The sequence below is a fragment of the Dioscorea cayenensis genome, chromosome 15 (genome assembly GCF_009730915.1).
Source record: "Dioscorea cayenensis subsp. rotundata cultivar TDr96_F1 chromosome 15, TDr96_F1_v2_PseudoChromosome.rev07_lg8_w22 25.fasta, whole genome shotgun sequence".
NCBI classification, from domain to species: Eukaryota; Viridiplantae; Streptophyta; class Magnoliopsida; order Dioscoreales; family Dioscoreaceae; genus Dioscorea; species Dioscorea cayenensis.
The window spans coordinates 10,870,674-10,894,068 of NC_052485.1; the positions used below are offsets into that span (position 1 = coordinate 10,870,674).

At 33.7% G+C, this 23,395-nt stretch overlaps 1 protein-coding gene across 1 annotated transcript; it reads right to left on the minus strand.

Moving 5' to 3' along the window:
* Positions 1 to 217: 217 nt before the first annotated feature.
* LOC120276727 (BTB/POZ domain-containing protein At1g30440-like) lies at positions 218 to 3,083 on the minus strand. The gene is made up of 4 exons (XM_039283405.1): positions 2,634 to 3,083; positions 2,494 to 2,563; positions 1,067 to 2,305; positions 218 to 876 (listed from the first exon to the last, which is right to left on the minus strand). Exons 1-4 carry the CDS (start codon positions 2,681 to 2,683, stop codon positions 325 to 327), a joined length of 1,911 nt encoding a protein of 636 aa, XP_039139339.1. The 5' UTR covers positions 2,684 to 3,083; the 3' UTR covers positions 218 to 324.
* Between the last annotated feature and the right edge of the window lie 20,312 nt (positions 3,084 to 23,395).

The window sequence follows — 23,395 nt, forward strand, 5'->3', positions numbered from 1 at the left end:
TTAGTGCAAAAACTAATCGGGTTTTGCTGCTCAATATCAGAAACTTAGTATGTTTTTGGCAATTTCCACTAATAATAATAATAATAATAATAATAATAATTAACAAGTTCTCAGTCTCACTTATCTCATGGCAGGGAACTTGTCCATCCAGACGTATGATACACATAGTTTGCTGCATCTCCAAATTCCAAAACTAATTCCATCCATACAACATGACTAAATTAACTTAACATTTTGCAATTCCAAAATAATATTTTTAAAAAAGAAATATCAGCGCTAAGGCCAAATCACTCCAGCACAAAACAAAACATAAACACAAACTGCCTACTCCATAATTGAAATGAATTTCCTATGATTGACAGCATGAACTTGCAACTTTCCTTCAACTGCAGAAATTCCACTTTTCTGATCACTCACTGAATCCTCTTGAGATCTGCACATCTGAGACTTAATTTTGAATCCAAACTTCTTGGAAACAATATTCCATCTTCTCCTTCCAATGCCAAGCTTCTCGATCTCCTTCCTCATGCTTGAGCATTCCTTTTCAAGCTCTGAAACTCTCATCCTCATGTGATCCATGCCCAGTTTCAACACCTGGTTCTCCCTTGCAGTATTGCTATTCCAACCATTACCCTCACCTGATGCTGCATTGCCACTCCTAAGTGGCCTTGATGTGTCGAGGTTCTCTGACACCATTAAGCAACCAGCAATCGATGACCTTAGCTGCAGCTGTTCGAAGAAGATTACTTGGACAACCATTCGAAGAGGAAGCCTCTCATTCTGCGCTGCGTGTGTGCACGCTTCCAGAGACAGTTTTTGGCAGTCTATTAATCTGCAAAGCTGCTCCCTTTCAGTTTCTGCCAGTAATGGGTGTGCCTGTGGAAAGATGGGCATAGAATTTTAGCTTATTTTTGTTTTGATGAGCTAAGACACAAACCAGGCACAATTGGACGAAGCTTTGATACAATGCTAGATGAGGACAGTAAACATGTTTCCTAAGCTCAATTTAACCGAAAAGGCTCAAGCTCATAAGATTACATACACAATGAATAAGAGAATTCAATACCTTCAAGTATATGTCAATGGCCCGATACAGGCCATCATCTATTGGCCGAGCATAATCAGGCATGGCAGCAGCTAAAGATTGAAACTTGGGTAGCTTTAAATTGATATCGGGTGCAACCTCTGCTAAATAACCATCAATGAGCCTTGCAACCGTTGTTATTGGTGTCAATGAAGGTGATTCTATGGACTGTTGTTCATCATTAGCATCAGCATCTGCACTGTCATCAACTAAACAAGGAGAGGCCCCTGTATTGGCATGATCCATGGCCAAGAAATGCTGCAGGATTCTTTGCACACAATCAACATGGTAGAGTGTTTCGGTGGAGTACGAAAAGTTTGGAATTAGTAGATCTTCTAGTGTGGCTTGATCTAGTTGCATACCAATCCTCTTCTCCAAATTAAAAATGCAGGATTTTTCAGTTCCTAGTATCATGGCAGTGCGAAGAAGACCGAGCAAAAATTTTGTGGATGTCACACCCTTTTGCATTGGTAGCAACTTGTTTATTTCTTCGATGAAATTTTTCTGCTCTTCTTCAGTCGCAGCCTGAGTCGAAATCAGAGTTTGTATTTGATTGCTGGGTTTATTGCAATTGTTGTGAAGACGGGTAAGGCCGGGAATATACCTGTCTGCATAATTAGCAATAGAGCCGGCGAGAACCTCCTTTCTAATTCCTCGAGACTCCATTGCCAGAATGAGTCTCTTGTACAGTGGAAAACTTATCGATGAGACATCTTCATACCACCAATCTGAATGGCATTCTCTTAGCCGAGCTCCAGTGCTTATTCCGTTCCAGAGTACGGTCCCTCCCGGGCTTTGCATTAGGCCATGATCCACCAATGGCCAGCCAAAACAATTTGGATCAGTACATGCTTTCACTGCCAGTGAATCTATGCATTTCTTTACAATCATAAGGTTTTCAGCATAAGGTTGAAGATCAATGCACGTTCGCAGTGACTCAATTGTATCTTTCCAATTCCGAAGAACCACTTGGTTTAGGAAAATCTCAGTCTGCACAATCAAGTTGTTTTCAGTGATTTCTTCAGTCATTTGGAGATACTCAGCTGCGCAACGAAGGTAAACAACATTCCATGCATTGAGTTCTAGCTTCACACCATAGCAAAACTTCGCTACGAGTTCAAACGCTTTCACACCACCAGGTATATCCGGCAGCTTAATTACCGAACTTTCCTTATCCTCCATTAATTTTTCCAAGACATTACTCTTTGATAGCAAAGGGAACTAAAAGAAAAAATCATGATTCCATTAAAAAACAAATTTTTTTTTGGAAGAAAAAATAAAATTGATACATATAAGACAGCAATGTTAATCTTTGGGAACAAATCTTGAGAAGAACGAAAGAAATACACCAACTAAATGAGATAATTTACTTCTTTCAATAGAAATACCAGATTGAAACAATTTGTTACCTTATGGAGATGAAAAGAAATCTCTTCAACTTCTACAGTAACATCACTGGGAAGACCGGTTGTGCAAAACCTATGAAAAGAGAAAAATTGCAGAAATGTATGTATCATACAAAAAGACCAAAGACAGTAATGTATCATACCATGCTTGCCCTTGTTTCCGAATAGGTTCGGATTTTGATACTGGCTTCATTCTTGGTTTTCTCAGAGAAAAAAAAAACGCACTAACTGAGGACACAAGCTCACAAAACCAAAACTCAATTTAAATCCTGCATCCTCTGAATAACTATATGCTTCAAAATCACAAGGGATCAATCCAAAGTTTCACATTAAGGTGTAAATCCAGAAGGCAAGACAAAAGAAAGAAAAGAAAGGAATGAATCCCTGAAGCAGCACAAATTGCAGGTCAGTTAGTGCCCCCCACAAAAGAAAGGCAAGGGAAGAATTGAGAGGCAATCCAAATTGCCAGCTTCTGTTATGTCCTACACTACGAAGAAGTTACTAAAAAACTTGCATAGTGGGAGCACTGAGTAATTGGGGACCATTAAACCAACACATGCAGAATCCATCTGTCATGAAAGACCTATTTCTATCTCTGGATTTCTTGGACACAATGAAGAGTAATTCATATAATATATATATATAAATAAATAAATACTTGCATTAATTCATGATAACGTCATGAACAAAAAGAAATGAGTAGATGTTATCTAAATAATATATTTTTGATATCTTATTTAGAGAGAGAGAGAGAGAGAGAGAGAGAGAGAGAGAGAGAGAGAAGAGAGAGAGAGAGAGATTTGAATGATAAAATAGAGGCTATATCATGTGGAAGAACATGGAAAGAGCAGGTAGCTATTTACTCATTTTGGTAGCAAATTGCCAAATTCAATTGTATTTTTTAACTTGCATCTCTGTAGGTGATTGGTAATATACCATGTAAAACTATATTTACTTATATATCATTATACAATGTAATTATTTATTTGCATTGCCTAACCTACCCAACCTAACTTGGCTGCTACCAAACCAAAAATATTTTGGTTTTGGTCCACATAATAAATAATATAGTTTAATTTGATTTTTAAATGGGTTAGAATTTTTTTTGGGTCTCCTTGAAATCTTCTATATTCACAAATACATGTTTATTTTTTTAATTTAATTATTTATAAATATTTGGATTTAATTTTTTTTTTTTTGATAAATATGGATAAACCATGTGTTAAAGACATGTACAGATATTTAATTATACAATACACATTCACCCTACATTAATGAGGAGTTAAATTTATGCTTTCATTATACGTGATGGATCATATGCTAATAAGCTTCACCCTACATTAATAAGGAGTTAAATTTGTGCCTTTACCATACGTAATGAATCATATGCTAATAAGCATAAGGACCTTGATTTTTGATTTCTAAAAAACAACAAACAAAACAAACAAAAAAATTCTTAAATATATAGAGAAACAGAATTTATTTAATGATTATTTTTCCATCCGAAAAAATAACATTTTGTTTAAATTGATTTCCCTGTCTTCAACCCCAGCCTTCTTAATTAAATGAAAATTCCTTATTTTTGTTTCTGCCTCTTTATGAAATGGCCCACCTTTTTTAATTTATTATAGGAAAACTTTTTCAATTTTTCACTTAGGAAATTCAATCTGCCTTCTTCGAATCCTCTAGTCTAAAATTGAGAATTTTTACATATATAATAAAATATTTTGTTAAATGGAAATTATCTTTCTGAGCTAATAATTTTTTATAAGGTAAATATTTTAAAACCAGTGTTTTAATCTTTAAACGGATTATAGTTGTTTTATTAATATTAATATATTTATATATGATATTAATATAGTTATTTTAAAAATAAATAAATATTGTCCAAAAGGCTTGATGGGATACTTCTTATCGAATTAAGCATATGTTATAAAATATCACCGAATTACCCACAAATAAAAAAAATTCCAAGGCTCTTTTTTTTTTTTATTTATTTTTTGTAGCATTTGGCTATTCTCCCAGCTACCTTCTGGATTTGCAGGGAACTCCCTAAATTTTTCATAATTATATTTAACTTGAAATATTGGATGTAACTGCAAAAGTTTTATTGAGTTTAACTAGACCTTCTGACTCATGGTTTATCATTGATTGGCTTTAGACGGAAATATGAAATTGCTATAGTAAACAATACATTTTTTATTGAAAAAAATTGAAGAAAAAAATAAAAATTCCAAGGGCGTATACATTCTTAGCAGTGTAGTATTTTATTACTTTAATGAGAAAATTATTAATTTTTCAAATCGAAAATGAAAGGAATTATAATAATAGTAATGATATTAGATGGAATATTTTATTTTTTTTTGAATTTTTATTAATTTATACAATTTTCATAACTTATATAAAATTATTATGAAAACGTGAAGTCAGCTTTGAAAAAAATGAAAAAAATAAAAATGAAAATTGAAGATTCTAAGGAGATAAATGAAGAAAAAACCAAAAACTTTCTTTTGAGATGTTTGAACTAATATAGCATCGTCATCATCAAGAGAAGAAAAAACATTAATAATATGATTAATATGATGACCAACAAGGATGCTGGTCAACGCATAAGTGTTTAGAGAAATGTGCTAGTAATTCAGTTAATATATTTGTTCCACTTTGAGTTGGCTTGCCTTTTGGTCTACGTTTCTCCAACTCTCAAAGCACCTCCTTGGGCTCTGAACAGCGAAGATGCTTAGACAGACTTTGTCTTTGAGGATGCCAGCCTGGATTTTAAATACAATGCTCCCGTCCAAAATTAAATAAATAATTTATTACAAAATAAAAAACTTTGGATCAGTGGAGAAACTTTTGGGGACCATGTTGCTGGTTAGGAGGTTAAAAAAGTTATGTAGTGTTTGCTTGGAAAAATTGAGTTACGTGTGTAATCTAAGTTATTTGGTTTTCAAAAATTTAGTGTTTAGTTTACATGATTCTAAAATTTTATATAACTCAGATAATATATAATGAGGAATTTGGTTTTACACTCAAATTGGGCATAAAATCAAATCCATTGTTTTTAGATTTTTTTAAATGTATAACTTTTGACTTATATGTGACCAATTAAGAAAAAACAAGTATTGTTAAACATTCATAAATATTTTTGTTGAGTATAAAAATTATAAAATCTAATAATAAATTTAATAAATTTTTAATAACTTATTTAATAACTAATTTAATAATAAAATTAATAGTTAAATGATCAATACCATAATTAAAAGCATTAAATAACATGGTAGAAATGTATGTAAAATTCACAAATACTTTTTTGTTGGGTTAATAATTAAATATAAAAATTACAAAATATAATAAAAAATTAATAAATATAATAATAATTTTAATAATAAAATTAATTGCTAAAATAATTAATACAATACTTAAAATCATTAAAATAACATTAAAATATTTGGTATATAAAAGATTTTTAATTCCAAATTTACAAATTTCTCTAACCAAATACAAAATATCATAATACAGCATTTACAGTTACAACTAACCAAACACCGAATTTGACTGCACTATATTTTAAAATCCATGTATTTCCATTTACATTATAATTGAAAATCCACTGTATTTAAAGTTCCATTCAACCAAACGTTTCCTTAGTGGTAAATGTAGAGGTTACCAACATTGGGCTAGCCTAATGGATAAGATGTTCATTTTTATGTAAGAGGTTAAGTATATGTTCAAAGGCTACCCAATATATGGTGAGTAAGGGTTCACTATGTACAAATGATAGGGGATTTCTTTGTGCATAGGTTGCTATAGAATCCCTGTTGTGTTCATGTCCCTAACAATTGTTGGAAAAAATAGTGATTAGCATGCAAGTAATCAACACAAAATCTAATTAAAGTCAACCAAAGAGTTAAAACGATTTAGCCTGAGATTAGGCTTGCAAAGGCATTGCCCTAACACTGAATTGGCCTTCTTCGTGCAGGATGGAACTGCCTCACTCCAATGCCAGGATACACTAACCCGCTAGGAAGATCTACTCATTGCATACCATATTCGACGAGGAGCAGTTGTTCAAGTGTCACCAAGGTCCAGGTTTCGCAAGCAGATAGGATCACAGATAATGTGAAGATGTGAAAGTTGATCAAGAGAAGAAGTCACGGTCACTAGGGTTAGGGTTTCTCAGTCTTTTTATAATCCTTGGAGAGAATAAATTAAGATCGATAATCCAAGGAAATAATAAATTAGAATCGTTAAATCAAGTAAAATAAATGAGGAGATTGATTTCATAATTATTTAAGATTATTGCCAAAATAAAGTAGAAAATATATCAAGGAGTTCACATGACTAGGTTTGGGTGTACAAGATGAGCTTGGGTTAGCCCATATCCAACAACTATTGCTTGTCATATTTGTCAAAATAAATAAATAAATAAATAAATGTAGAGGCTCATTTTTGTCAAAAGTTGTTGGGCTTGGTGGGAAAATAGACTCTAAGATAAATAAAAAATAATCGATGAAGCAGCTATTATTCCTTGCTCTATAAAATACTAATGAACTTAATAAACTAGAATTAGTATTTATGATAGTATCTAGTGGATGTGAAATTATTATTTTCTTATAAAATATAAATAAACCACTACAATATTAAAATTAAAAGATTGTTACAACAAACATAAGAGATAAGTATTCCTAATGTTCCACAGGTGGGGAATTGAGATAGACAGGAAAAAAAATAGGAAACATTGACTTTCTAGGGGTTATCGAGGCACTTAGGAGATAATCACCAAAGGTGGATTATCATTTCTTTCATGTCATTGGTCACTTGACAGATTAATTGCTGTAGTTGTAATAGGGAAGAGGGGGGGGAGGTGGATTATCATTTCTTTCATGTCATTGGTCACTTGACAGATTAATTGTTGTAGTTGTAATAGGGGAAGAGGGGTTCACTAGGATTCAAAGAACTTAGAGGCACCAATATCGAGGGTTCACTATTACAAAGTTGAGGCATAGCTTGAGATATAAAAGTCAACGATATCAAGGGTTCACAACTTGGTGATATACATATTAAGTCATAACTCAAAAAACATGGAAGACTCGTGAATTAAAAATTTTTGAAATGACGAATACAAGTTGAAGTTTAAGACAAGAAATAAAAAAATTAAAAAGTTTCATAAGTCAAAGATCTGAAAAATTTTACATTTAAAAAAAAACTATTTATTTACCTTTCATTTGCACTTGATTTAAATTGGAGCCTTAGCGTGAGATATTGATGGATGAGCTAAGAAAGTTGAGCCTTAGCTTGAGATATAAATGTCAAAAAACTTAGAGGTACCGATACTGAGGGTTCACTTGATGGATGAGCTAAGAAAGTTGAGGCTTAGCTTGAGATATAAAAGTCAAAGAACTTAGAGGCAACGATATCAAGGGTTCACAACTTGGTGATGTACATATTAAGTCATAACTCAAAAAACGTGGAGGAGTCGTGAATTAAAATTTTTTGAAAATGACGAACACAAGTTGAAGTTTAAGACAAGAAATAAAAAAATTAAAGAGTTTCATAAGTCAAAGATTTGAAAATTTTACATTTGAAAATTTTACATTTGAAAAAAAACTATTTATTTATCTTTCATTTGCACTTGATTTAAATTGGAGGTTCTCATGACAAGAACTACAATAATTAACTTTTTGGGTGTGTTTGGTTCGTGAAATGGGAGTGAGAGTAATGAGAATGAGAATAGTGAAGGTAATAGGAATAAAAATATGGTGATAGAAATGAAAATCAAAACTATACATGGTTGGAGAAATAAGTTATTGAGAATGGCAAAATTAAGGGAAGATAATATGGTAAAATTACTTTTATACCTTTTGAAGCAAAAAAGATGATATCTATATAAGAAACAATGACTAATGTGTAATGACTTTATAACTACTACATTCTTATTCAAAAACTATTTTAAATATCATTATTATATTTAATTACTATAATTAAATATTTAAACAAATATCTTAATTTAATAATTTATTCATTTAATTAATATATATTAAGTAAATAATTTTTTATTTGTAAAATATTTGAGTATGATTGTTATTCTAATTGCTATCATTCGATTTAAAATTCAACATTTCACTTTAAAAATTACTTTATTTAATCATTATAATTAATTATATAGTTCATATCATATGTTTGGTATTTTTTAATATTTTTATTATGAAATATTCATAGTATTAATTTTCATTTAAGTTATTATAATTAAATGTTCAAATTAAACATCTAACTCAATAATTAATTGATTTAATTATGATAATTAACTTACCACTTTTATTAAAAATGAAGAAATACTACATTTTGATCATGATATATTAAATACTTCACTCGAATAATTCAACTTCAACCATTTGCCATATTTGTTGACATTGTAAACACCCTCACCTACTCACACCTACTCACAGTGATTCCTATCATAAACACCCTTAAAGACAAATCGCGGACAAGTTAAAAACTTTGAAAATATATGTAAAATAGGATGTTTTGTTCAGTTATCCATAAATACATTCTTTATCTTAACAACTACAAAAGAAAATTAGATATTTAGAAGGATGCAACTTCAACAAGAAATTTGAAGAACAAAAACATTTTTAATTTATATTTTTAGTATCAATCTCTACATCATGACCTTATATTTGCAAAATTTTTATTGTTGATTTATGAACAAGTGAATAAATATGGCTTAGTTGAGATACAAGCCTACACAGTTAAAGGCAAAATTATAGTTGATCATGTGCATTTAAGATTGCTTTTACAAATCCCTCCATCGAATTCCAATAAAATGATGCAAAAAGAGCAAGATAAAAATGAGGGAGGATTTTGGGAAAACTTAGAAGAAGCATCGGGATTTATAGTGGAAGGAAAAGACAAGCTAGTGCCGGAATAGTTCCACCACCGGCGTGGACGTTGGTGCCACCGCATCGAGGAAGGAAATTCAATCGGATGAGTGGTAGAAAAGGAAAGGTTAGAGCGAGAGTTCACGTGTTGGGATGAAGGAGATAGAAAACTTTTTAAAAGAAAGGGTAGAAGAGACCTTTTGGATGGGGTAATGGCCATTGCCATGCTTAGGAAAGATAATTACCTTTACAAAAAATATTCATTGCTACAAATAGATACCCAAAAGTGGGTATCCTGCATGTAATGGTTACCCCTAGACTGCAATCCAAACCCACTCTAAGGGTTTTACCCATAATAAAATCATGATTCAGTAACCATTTGAAACAAAAAAAAATAAAAAATAAAAAACAAAAAAATTGTGATTCATTATTTTTAACCAGTTAACGCAAGGGAACATATGTAGATAATTTTTCAAAATTTGCATATTTAAAAAGGATACGATATGGGGGATAGGATATGAGCACTAGATATGAGGAGGAAAGGATATGTAGACGTTTTTTTTTTTTTTAAATTATCAATTTTAAATTTTATCTATTTGGTGAATAGGATAGGATATGAGCACTAGATACGAGGAGGAAAGGATATGAACATGATAAACTCATATCCAATCTTATGTTTGATGCACACCAGATAAGCCATTGAGAACATTTTGTTATCTTATTTTACTTTTGCAATGGATTAGATAATGGCAGAATATGATATGAATTGCATGTAAATAGATAAAATTATTTATTGTAATATAGTGATATATATATATATATATATTTAAATATACTTTTTTTGTACCTTTTCCTCAATGATTTACTTATTGGTATATTTATTAGGTTTTATTAAAAAATAAATTTGTAAATATTCTTTTTTTTAATAGATATGAGCCTCTTTCACATAAAAATAAATTTGAAGAAGAAAATATCATGCTAGAGAAACTAAAGATAAGACATAATCAAAAAAGAGATTCAAATGAAAAACAACTTGTTCAGCATGAGATCGACAGAGAAACCTTTCAACCACTTCGGATGGGATAAACCTTACTTAAAATAGTAAAATTGGTACTATTTCTAGTTGTTGACAAGCTTCTTGTACTACGCCTTAAGTTTGATGATCAAAAGAAGGGATATAATGAAGCCTTAGACGAGGGAAAGAAACCAAGTAAAAGGGCCAAAAAATAAATTTAATTTTTTATCATATCCTACCAGTTTCTATTATGACTTCCACATAGGATTAGTTATCATATGGTTGGTAGGATAAAGTTGGTCAATAGGATAAAGCTATCATATCATATTGGCTGACTAAACAAAGATAAAAGTAAGATATGATAGTTTATCTTATCCTATCGTCCGTATCATATCACCAAACAGACCCACATTCTCAAACAAAACCTACATTTCTCTCCACTTCTTCATTCTCTTTTAATTTTCTAGTCTACTATTGTTAGAATTGGAGCTCTATAAGTGGCATTATTTGACACTTGTTGCAGATAATGTGGAAAATGCAATGATGTGGCAAAAGCAATGATGTGGCAAAGCTTGGTGACATGGCAAGATGACTTGGCATGGAGACATGAAGAAGAATTTTGTGAGATCAAAGCTATATTTGAAAGAAGCTATATAAGGCAAGTGGGTTGCAACTTCAGGAGCAAGCAAGCAAGATCCTATTCATATGAAGTCAAGTCTAAATAAAGGCACTTGTATATTTGGCAAGTGAATCAATCAAGCAACCACTTGGAGCCAAGATCTCATCAAAACCATATTTAGATATAATTAAATTTTATTCAGATTTGGTGGGAATCTAAATATAGGCCGAACTATTTGAAGACACAAGCTATTCAAGAAAAAAATCTATTGAAGACACAAATAAATTTAGAGATAATTGAAGCCCAAGCTTGGATGAATGAAGATCATGCTTGGAAGATATTGAAGAACCAAAATTGGATGAATGAAGATCATGTTTGAAGATTGTGAAGACCAAACTTGGATGAATGGAGATCAAGTTTGGTAAAAAGATTTTGAAGATCTTTGAAGGCCATCTTTGGTGAGATGGAGATGCTTCTTGGTGGGTATAACCCTCGAGAGAGGGACCTGCTAATATGATGTGAGGGGGCAAGCTAGTTGTTGGCAGGAAGAGTTCAGAAAGAGTTGACTGCATTGACTTAGACTAGAACAATTAGGAGGGCTGGAGCATCATAAGGTCGCGTTGCAACGGAAGCTAGAACTCAGTTAGGCTTAGTAGGTGGGCTTGTTGCAAGCATGGTTCCAACAGGAGTTGTAACGTCTAACTTTGGAAGATGTCTAAGTTAGAAAGTTGTGGAGATTCTAAAAGAGGGATGTGCTATATTTAAGACGTAGAGACATCTATATAAGAAACATTTCTCTGAGATTTAGGATGAGCCACATGAGAGAGACCCAAGTGTGTGGGTAGTGAGAGTGTGAATCTGGCAATCTAGAGAGGGTTATTCTTTACCTTTGTGAGGATGAGTGTGAGAGTTGTACTCATTTATATTCCCCACTTTTATTGGATTGTTATCCTTGGGATTGGCCCCCATACGTAGGCAAGTTGTGTGCCTAACTGGGTTACTAATTCGTGTGTCTCATTTCTCTTGTTTTTTAATACTTTGCATTATGTGCATATGTATGCTTACATGAGTGATATAGTGATAAACCAACACATATGCACCCCATTGGAACTAACAAGTGGTATTAGAGAGTTGGTTGTCATTATTCACTTTGGTTTCAAAGCTGGTGAGATCCAAGCAAGTTCCATTGCGGGAAGGGAATGAGCATCTATCACACAACCACCGCTACTTAATGGATCAAATTATCCTTATTGGAAGGCATGTATGAAAGCCTTCATCAAGTAACTTGATGAGAATGCATGGACCATCATGGAAGAAGGGTGGTCTCTCCTAATTGAAGTAGATGCTGAGAAGAATGAGATCAAGAAGAAGAACAACAACTGGAGTTCAGAAGATACAAGCAAAGCTAATGTAAATGGGAAGGCTCTCAATGCTATATTTGGAGGATTTGATGAAAATCAGTTCACATATGTTGCAACATGTGAATCGCCAAAGGAGGCTTGAGATATCTTACAAAAAAATCCATAAAGGTAGGAATCTTGTACGTGTCTCAAAGCTTTAGATGTTAACTACCAAGTTTAAGAATATCAAGGAAGACGAGACTATTGCCATATTCAATGGCAAATTTATGGACATAGCAAACCAAGCCTTCCAACTTGGAAAAAGATATTTAGATGAGATACTAGTCCAGAAGACTCTTAGGTCCTTACCCAAGAGATTTGAAGCAAAAGTGGCTGCAATAGAAGAGGCTCGAGACATCATGACCATGTGACTTGATGAGTTGATGGGTTCTCTTTAAGCATATGAGATGAACCAGAAGATTTATAGAAAAGAAAAAGGCATGACACTGAATATAGAAGCTAAGAGACAAAGGGTGTCGCAACAGACTGAGTTACAACAAGAAGAAAACCATGAAGATGAAATTGCTCTACTGTCCAAAAAAACTACACAAGATGTTCAGACAATACCGGATAGAAAACAAAATATTCCAAAAAGAAGACTCCAAGAAAAAAGAGAAGAAAGACGAAAAAGATCATAACAAGAGAACCAGAAATATTAAGTGCAGAGAATGTGGTAGTATTGGCCATGTTAGAAGCAAGTGTGCCAATACTTTGAAGAAAAATAAGAAGTCACTAAACGCCACTTGGAGTGATGAATTAGAAGGAAGCTTAGAAGATGATGAAGAGGAAACAGAAGACCTAACCAGTCATTATATCAGTTTTCTTGCAATATTATCAAGAAAATCTAAGGGTGTTGCAAATTATGGTGCAACATCAGAAGCAACCTTTAGAGACAGTGACAGTGGCTGTGTAGAAATTAGTAAACAAGACCTACTGGTTGCCTATGAATTTATGTGAGTAAAAATAAAATCATGAAGAGTAAGTTGTTGATTCTATGAACAAAGGCAAGGCCAAACTTGATGAGATACTCACAGTTGGAAAACCAAGGGGAACCAAATTTGGTATTGGTTATGTTCGAGAATTATCAGGAGCTAAGAAGGACAAATTAGAACATGTCTTTGTGAATGTGATAAGTATTTGTGTATAAGTAATACGAAGTATTCTTTTTTTACATTGAGCATCGCTTTTATCAGATTTTATTGCTTATGGTGTGTATTTGTGCTCTTTTATGCATGTAGGTGGTTGTGGAGATAAAGTTTGATAATAGAAAGCAAAAGTAGATCGTGGATGCATTTATTGATGAAGTCTTGGATTGAACAAACGTGAAGATACAAGTTGTGTTCAAATACATGTGGGTGTGTGCCAACCTCCATTGTGCTCAAGCGAATGCATAAAGTGGAGGGGCACAAAGGCAGTCACACTCACGTGTTCCAACTTTTGCAATACTAGCAAGATCTTCGTTAATGTGATTTCATTGAAGATGCAACGCGATCTACCACATGGATGTGTGCCCATTCATGTGGCCTCGATGATAAGAGTGGATTTGGGAGCATTTTGGCGAAGTACTGCACTAGTTTACTATAGCAAATCAAGGTAGCAAAATCATTGTAGTAGTTACTGTTCACAGATTGTAGGAAACCAAATTCTGGAAATCCACACGGCCGCGTGGAAATTTCACATGACTGTGTGGATGTCCAATTCTAGCCCCTATAAATACCGCGACTTAAGACATTTTGAGGCATCTTTCCCTTATCTTTTTCCCACCTATTGCTCATCTTTGGAGGAGCTCGCAACTAGGGTTTCAAGAGGCTTTGCCTAGGTTTTTGGAGCGGTTCTATGACCTTCGACATCGAGTTTCTTTGGAAGAGTGTTATTGGGGGAGCTTTCATCATCATCGATTTGGCGAGGTGTGCCCTAGGCTTGACAAGGGAACCTTTGCAGAAGACAAGGCGGCCCCATAAGACCTTGATACAGACTACAAGGGGGTTTTATCTATGGATTACATGCATTTAGCTTCGATTTTATTGTTGATTGTGTATTGCTCCATAGAGAGCTAAACCCCTAGTGGGTGCTTGGACTTGTAAACCCTAGGATGATTTTGTTCCAGTGACTTTCATTCTGCTTCTTTAATTGATGTTTTAATTGAGTTCTATCCTTGAATGCTTGTTGAATTGATTTTCCCTTAGAGTGACACTAGGGTTGAAAATCTATCTTGGTAATCCTTATGAATGAGTGACACTTCATTAGGGTTAGACAAAGCAAGGTTGGATAGGATCGAGAGGGTGAGTCGAGAGGCAGCGGAACGCCCCCTTTTCCTTCCGATGTGGTTTATCCTACCTCCACGTTCCAAGAGTTCTTTATGGTCATGCTAGAGTGAAGTGCTAAGAGACAAACTCCACTAGGGCTTAGTCGCGCTAGCAATAGAGTGAAGTATTGAAGTAATCTTTAGTGCTGGGGCTTAATCGTGACTAGGGGTCTTTCGCCTGGACCAAAGGGTTAGATCTATATTAGGGAATAGGGTTTACTACTTGGAATCCCTAGAGATTCTTGCAACCCCATATAGTGTGAAGCGTCGAGAGTATCCCTTTCCGTCGGGGCATAGTGTAGGCTTACTCACAGTTGACATTAGGTTTAGGACCGTGTGTCTTTGGATGACCACGACTTATTAGACATCAGTTAGGAGGTATAATGATGAGTCTTGCACTTGAAACAATAGTCCTAGGGTGAGTAATGTTCGGGTGCCCTATTTTTTATCGATTGTCTCTCCTTATTTCTATTGCATCTCTTTCTTCTTCTTCTTTTTTTTTTTTTAATTTTCAGTTGCATTGATATTGTTCACACAACTCCTCTATTGTTTTCACTACAATTAAATAGCAATACTTGTGTTTCCAAGCACTATTCCCTGTGGATACGACTACCCACTCACAAGGGTACTTTATTACTTCGACAACTCATGCACTTGCGGTACACACATGTAAGGGGTGTGTCAGAATGCTCAACATCAAGATAAGAAGAAAGACAAGTCCAAGATGAAATCTAGAAGAGAAGTCCCTTCTTGATTTCATTGTGGAGAAAGTGGCCATATCTGACCCAAGTGCAACAACTTGAAAGATGTATTAAAGAGTGTGAAAATAATAGAATATATGTAGAAGACTATCAGACGAAGAATCAATGGTAAGAGTGTGGTGATCAAGAAGATGTAGATCAGAAAGGATGATAGGATAAGAGAAGACTTAGAGAACTCTAGTACTAAAAAGAAGTAGATAGGTATAGTAAAGAACTAGGTTGTTGCCATATACATTTTCGGTGAGAGCTACTGCAGCGAGGGGAGGGGAGGGGGAGGGGAGGGGAGAAGGAGGGAAGGGGGATAAGAAATTTTGGAGGGAAAAATGATTTTTGCGCTTGTAAAAGGCGGTTATAGAGCAACGTGAAGAGACACCTATTTGGTTATAATTTCTCAAAAATAAAAAGAAGGTTTTTCAAACCCTAATCCCAAGAGTTCTCAGGCCTCAGAAGTAAAGGAGAGAGAAGGAAAGCCCTTTTCAACAAAGATGAAGATCAAGAAGGTCTGAACCCCCAAGAAGATTATAGAGTCTCAGGCAATAGCGAAACAAGAGGAGTAGATAGAATCCATAGATGATTCCCCTGTGATCGATGTGGTTGAAGAAGAGATGGCTATGGCAATAGTTCCATATGTTTCTACACAGCCGGTGGATGCGTTACCTCTAGTTGTACCAAACAAGAATTGTTTAGATTCTATGGAGTAGCTTACCAAACACATACTTGATCTCTTTAAGAAAGAAAGCACTACAATAAGTTCTCAAGCTCAAGAAAAACATAAGGTTTCATATGATTTTATAACGGATATATTTTCCTAGTGTTCCTAAGAAAGGTGAAAAGAAGAAGATAGTTGGAATTTTCCAGATCAATCTAGATACCAGCAGGAAGGATGATGCAAAGGATGTTGCAACATAGAATAAAACAGAAACTGAAGTAAATCAAAGCAAGAAAGAGCCACAAAAGAAAGTTTCTAAAGATGTGCAAGAAGAGATAATGAAAGAATCAGTCAGTAATGATGACATAAAGGAAAAAAGTGTTGTAAATGAGGAAGAAGATGAAATTTAAGTGATTCCTCCGATAGTAACTCTTCCTTTAATGGCGAGGATCCAGAAGAAACAGTGAAAAAGATTCTTGATAATTTGCAGAAATCAAAAGGAGTTAAAGATGTAGAGTATGTTCCAAACCTAGATGCAACTTCAAACAGTTCACATAGCATTGATGATATCCCTCTGAAGATTCGTGTAGTGGAAATATCAAGGAATAGGAAAGCTGGTCCTACACTGAGAAGTAGAAATAAGTCAAGAAGGCTGTCACGCCTCGACCCGCGGGCCCACGGGACACGACAATAGCCGTAACGATCCCGAGGAAGGACACTCCGTCACTTAACCCTTGGGTGTGACGCAAGGCTAACCAACCACCTGGAAACAACAGTATTTGACATAGATACATGATATAAAAGTACACTAGTTCACAGCGGAAGTAACAACAACAACAATGATAAACAGGCATAGAGAGGTTCACAAATGCAGAGGAAAGCAACAATAACAATAGCACATAGCTGATACGCCAAGAATTTAAGAATTGTTTAGATACAAAACCATGCAACAGGGTTCTCTACAAGCTAGTGGATCTAGGACTCAATAACATGTTAATGTCAAAATAACATATATGAACTGAAAAGATACACAGAAGATAGAACAATAGCAAATGCCCAGCACGTTGCCACACAGCCACACCTACTACTTGCAAAAGGCTGGGAAGAGGAAGAGGAACGAGCAACTGACGTTACTCAGTGAGGGGTGGTTAGCATAACTCTAATAGAAATATACCACAATAATGACATAAATCTCCAAATATGATACGTTACAAATAAAAATAACTATTTTAGAGCATGAATACATATAATAGCAAACTTTAATACAAAAATAGCAAGAAACATAGAATAAGAAGACATTCTACCTTAATTAGGGTTTTAGAATATCAAAGTGTAAAAATATTGAATATAGAGTTCCAATTTATGGAAAAGCTAATTATAAAACAAAGCTTCCATAATAAACATGTAAATCAAAATAGTTCCCAATTATAAGTATAACAAAGTAAATACTATGATTTTCACAATAAGTAATATAATACTAGCGGGAAACTGCCTTCCTAATAACGACAGCTGGGTTTCGCCTGCTCACCACAAATTCAAGATCACACTACAAAGAAAAACAATACTATAAACCTCAAACTCCAAAGCAAGAAAACAACAACTCAAAAGCATACTCACCCCACAACACGCTCCCAGCATGAAATGGTCTAGAAACCTCTCGAAACATTCACCGTGGCAATGGCTAGGTCCAGAGCCGTATAGTGACTCCTTTACATGATGAATATCCAATCAGGACTCTACACTCTCACCTGAGCTGACCTTTATAGTGATCAGCTGGCCTACCACACCACCTAAAAAGGCTAGCCGTGGAGACTGCCTACTACAGTAGGGTGTCATCATACAAACTCAACAATAAGCATAACTCCACCTGGAGTACAATAGCCAACATAATACTTAAATAAATCAAGAATCACCATACATTCCACAAGGGAATGGTGCACACACAACTCAAAATAGCTTTACATGAATCACTACACAATAAGCAACTTAAGGGACAACTTGAAAATCTTTCATTTGAACAGAAATTTACATAAAAGAAGCACCAAGCAATAAACTCATTCCAGGGTTAAAACTTCTCATAAGTAATCATAATAACCCACAAAAACTCATTAAGCAGGATATATTATATAAAAATAGAAATACGGGTAATCTTCTAATAGAGTCATGTTTAATAGTCCTACTCACTAAATTAACAATTCCTCTTTCTCTCAAGGTAATCCTCGGCTAACTCTTTGCCTCCAACTAACACCTCACCTACTTGCCAATCACAACATACAACATCAAAGATTAGTACAAAAAGTCCAAGCAAAGAAACCCTAGGTTCCTTCTACCAAACAACCCTAAATTGATCCTAGTGTTCGCTCAAAGCTAAGTCTAAAAGTTACCAACGAAGTCCTAAGGGTTAGAGCTTCACTCTACTCCAAAGAAATTAAAGAAACAACTAAAGCTTATCAGTGCTACAGTAAAATAGGGATTCCTATAGTACCTGAGACCAAACTCATCAACAATCCAAGGGAAAAACACCAAGTTCTCACAACTATACAATTGCCAACTAAAAGACACTTGAATCAACAAATCTATGGCATCATTATGAGCTTTTAAACACCCTTCTTTTCCCCACCAAAACTCTACAAACATGGCATCAAAATTCATGGAATTAGTAGTCATTCTCCGATCCAGAAATTCCCTCAAAGCAGAAATCTATGAAGAAGACTACTAAGACATAGAAAAAGGGGGGAGAAAGTGATTCCACCACTAGCAAGGCCAACAAGCAGAAGAGCGAGACTTCTACAACCCCGAGTGAGAAGAAATTTCTAAATGAAGCATGCAAGCAGAAATTGAAGATTATAGCAGCCAGAGGTATGGTGGTAGAGATAACCATTGACATGGTTACCTTTGATAATATGGGTTGATAGAATTACTGACAGAGAGGAAGCTGATCAAGTTACATTTGCTAATAGTTACAACTCAACTTTGGTTCAATAATTCGACTATAATTTGAGCACTTCTATCAAGGAACATACATAAAAGAGCTTTCATCAAGTTTATATGAGATGGAAGATGATTAATTTTTCACCAACAAAGTTAAAATGAGTCCCTAGAGTTCACATCTGAATGGAAGACATTTATGAAGAAGGATTAGAGTATACTGATGAAATCATCAGTGAGATCACAGGTGGAAGATGCACCTCATGGGGAGTGAAGTCAAGATTACTAGCTTTTTTACTCACAGCTAAGTATAATGTTTTGTTCAGACTAGGCATCTACATTTGGTTTTTGATAGCCCATAACTCAAGAATATTGAAGGAGATGGCATTGCTGCTATATGCCATGGTTACTGGGCATCCATTCAATCTGGGGAACTTCATTTTTGAGAAAATCACTGAAGAAACCACCAACTCAGCAACTGTGAGCCATCTAGGGTATCCAGTCCTGAATATACAATATTAGTTATAACACAAGATACACCTGGAGAAGGTAGAGATGGTAACAGGTATCAAGAAGCTGAAGATACACCAAAGCTCTTCATCTATGAAAAGAAGATTGACTTACCAGTTGGAAGGGTGTTACCATAGCCTCCTTTTACCTCTAAAGTACCAACTCCAAGTCTCAACATTGAAAATGATTATAAGAAACTTTTAACTGACCAATTAGAAGACTTGGAGAGAAGACAAAGAGCATTTTCTACTGAGTTGATCATTATTGCAAAATAGAAGTAGAGTGTTAGAGTACACCTAGAAGCCCTTGGGTAGAAGAAAAGGGAAGCAACATCAACTACCAATCATGCGACTTATGGGGAGTTGCTAGTAGAGTTAACTAGATAATGTACCCACAATCATTTTATTCTAAGTCAGTTTAGGTTTGTCTAATATCCAGTACATGTTGTAACTGGTCGTTGTAACTAATGTCGGCCTAGTAAAAAGTCGAGCAAAGAGGGTTGTGTTTAATAATGCCAATGGGGGAGACTGATAGAGCAGGAGCTCTATAATTGCATTATTTGGCACATGTTGTGCACATGTTGTAGATGACTTGGAAAATGCAATGATGTGGCAAAAGCAATGATGTGGAAAAGCTTGGTGATATGACAATATGACTTGGGGTGGAGACATGAAGAAGATTTTTGTGAAATCAAAGCTATATTTGGAAGAAGCTATATAAGGCAAGTGAGTTGCAACTTCAGGAGCAAGCAAGCAAGATCCTAATCATATGAAGTCCAATTCTAAATGAAGGAACTTGTATATTTGGCAAGTGAATCAATCAAGCAACCACTAGGAGCTAAGATCTCATTAAGACCATATTCAAATACAATTAAAGATTTTTTCAGATTTGGAGGGAATCTAAATATGGGTAAACTATTTTAAGACACAAGATATTCAAGGAAAAATGTATTTGAAAAAAAATATATATTTGGAAATAATTGAAGCCCAAGCTTGGATTAATGAAGATTATGCCTGGAAGATATTGAAGAACCAAACTTGGATGAATGAAGATCAAGTTTGAAGATTGTGAGACCAAACTTGAATGAATGGAGATCAAGTTTGGAAAGAAATTTTAAAGATCTTTGAAGACCATCTTTGGTGAGATGGAGATACGCCTTGGTGGATGCGACCCTCAGGAGAAGGACCTGCTGATATAATGTGAGGAGACAAGTTAGTTGCTGGCAGGAAGAGCCTGGGAGGAATTGACTGTATCAACTTAGACTAACACAACTAGGAGGGTTGGATGCATCGCAAGGTCGTGTTGCAATAGAAGCTAGAACTCAGTTAGTATTAGTAGGTGGGCCGCATTGAAAGCTCAGTTACAACAGGAGTTTAAAACGTCTAACTTTGGAAGGTGTCTTAGTTAGGAAGCCATATTGATTCTAAAAGAGAGAGACACTATATTTGGGACGTAGACATGTAGACATGTCTATATAAGAGACCCTACTCTGAGATTTAGGATAAACCACCGGAGAGAGACCCAAGTGTGTGGGTAGTGAGAGTGGGCATTGGCAAATCTAGAGAGGGTTATTTTTTTACCTTTGTGAGGATGAGAGTGAGAGTTGCTCTCATTTATATTTCTCTCTTTTAGTGGATTGCTATCTTTGCGCTTGGCCCCTTAGATGTAGGCAAGTTGTGTGCCGAATTGGGGTTTTAATTCGTGTATCTCTTTTCTCTTGCTTTTGATTGCTTTGCATTATGTCTATGTACATGCTTACATGAGTGATTGAGTGATAAACCAACACATACACCCTACTGGAGCTAACAATTATGAAAAAAAATATTCCTCCATCTTTCCAAACTCCAAATATTTTAAAAAAATATTCAAATTTAAAATTTTTTCAAAATTCTTTCTTTCAACCAAATATGTTAAATTTTCAATAACTTCAAAGTTCGCAAAATTATCTAAATCATAAAATTTTCTCCAACTTATATCAAAATGTCCAAAATCAACCAAGTTTCAATATGCTTATCCTATGTTTTTGGGATTTTTTTTAATTTGAGTATGCCAAGCCAACAACCTAATACAATAACAAATGACCTTCCAATTCCTGAAAGCAACCCCGAAAATTTTGATGCAAGTTATTATGCTGATCAACAAAATACAAGGGAAATAGGTTTTATTTCTTTATCATCTAAAAATTAAATATTTTTTAAAAATATTAAATAAATAAATAAATAATTATTATAATTCATATATTTTTATAAAATATTTCCATAATGTATTTTACAAACATATTGTTTAATACATTATCTAATTATTACATTAAATATTGAAATATTTTTATTAAAATGTATAATGTGAATAGTTAAAAGGATGAATAAAATGATCGTAGGACACATATTATGGTATAATAATTATTATGGAAGATAATCTAATCAATAAGAGTTAATGAATTGATGATGTGGCTTAGGCATCAAAAACTTGGCTAGTATAACAACGAAATGCCCTTATGTATCAAAGGATGCACAAAAAAGTATTATTATGAAGGTGCTCATATTTTCATTAAATTAGATATATTGTTTGAAACATTACATGTCTCATGGGTATAAAATAATAATAATAATAATAATAATAATAATAATAATAATAATAATAACAACAACAAAATAAATAAATAAATAAATAAAAAAGTACAATAAAAAACCATAAAGTGCCTAATGTTCAAAAGGAGCATATTTTCGTTAAATTAAGCATAATGATAATAATAGGTATCGCAATGGTATACAAGAAAAAAATCAAAAGAAATACATGAAATTACCATAAAGTACTCAAACATCAAGAAATGAATATTTTTATTAAATTAAGAGCTATGATAATAGTATTAGTTATCTTTGGGGAACACAGAATCATTACTGAAATATACTTAAAAGCATACTAAAATGCCTCTAATTATCAGTAACTTACATATTTCTATTGGAGTATATATCGCATTACTAACTTTAGGTATTTTTGTTGGATGCCATATTTTACCAAAATATATAGACTTAAAAAAGCCCCATGCTTTAATAGCAAAATTATTTTATTTAAAAAAAACTAAAATTCTATTAAAAAAAACCTATGGTTGTAAATACGCATTTTTATTAGTAATAAAATATTCCTTTATAATTGATATGTAAAACAAAAAAACATAGAAATGGTGGACTGATAGTCTAGAGAGAAAAAAAAATACTATATGTAAACATATGAATAGTATTCTAACATCACCTAGAATTAGTTATGAAGAAAATTTTATTGAGAAAATAATTCCAAAGGAAATAGAAAATTATGAAGAAATAAATTTAGAAAAAGAAAATGATTTAATAAAACAAAATTAAAACCATTGATCGAAAACTTAGAAAGATGGAACTATAGATGAAAACCATGTAAAAAATATTAACAGAGTAAATATTATCTGCAAATTAGAAATTATAAATATTGATTTAAGACTAACATGCCTTGTAATAAAAGCAACCCCTTATGAAGGTGAAGAATTTCAAAAACATATAAAAAGATCTGGAAAAACTAAAATTAATCACTAAAACTTAAAGATCACATAAAACTAGAACCTTTATAGTTAATAAACATAGTGAGATCATTAAGAAAAAAAGTAGAATAGTATTTAATTATAAGAGACTAAATGATAATACCGAAGAAGATGACAAGTGTCCACTCCTTAATAAAGAAGCTTTACTTAATAAGATAAAAAACACTTATATATATATATATAGAAAATTTGACCTCAAATATGGATTATGGCAAGTCCCTTTAGTAAACAAAATTAGGCCTTGAACTGCCTTTATCACACACAATGGAAAT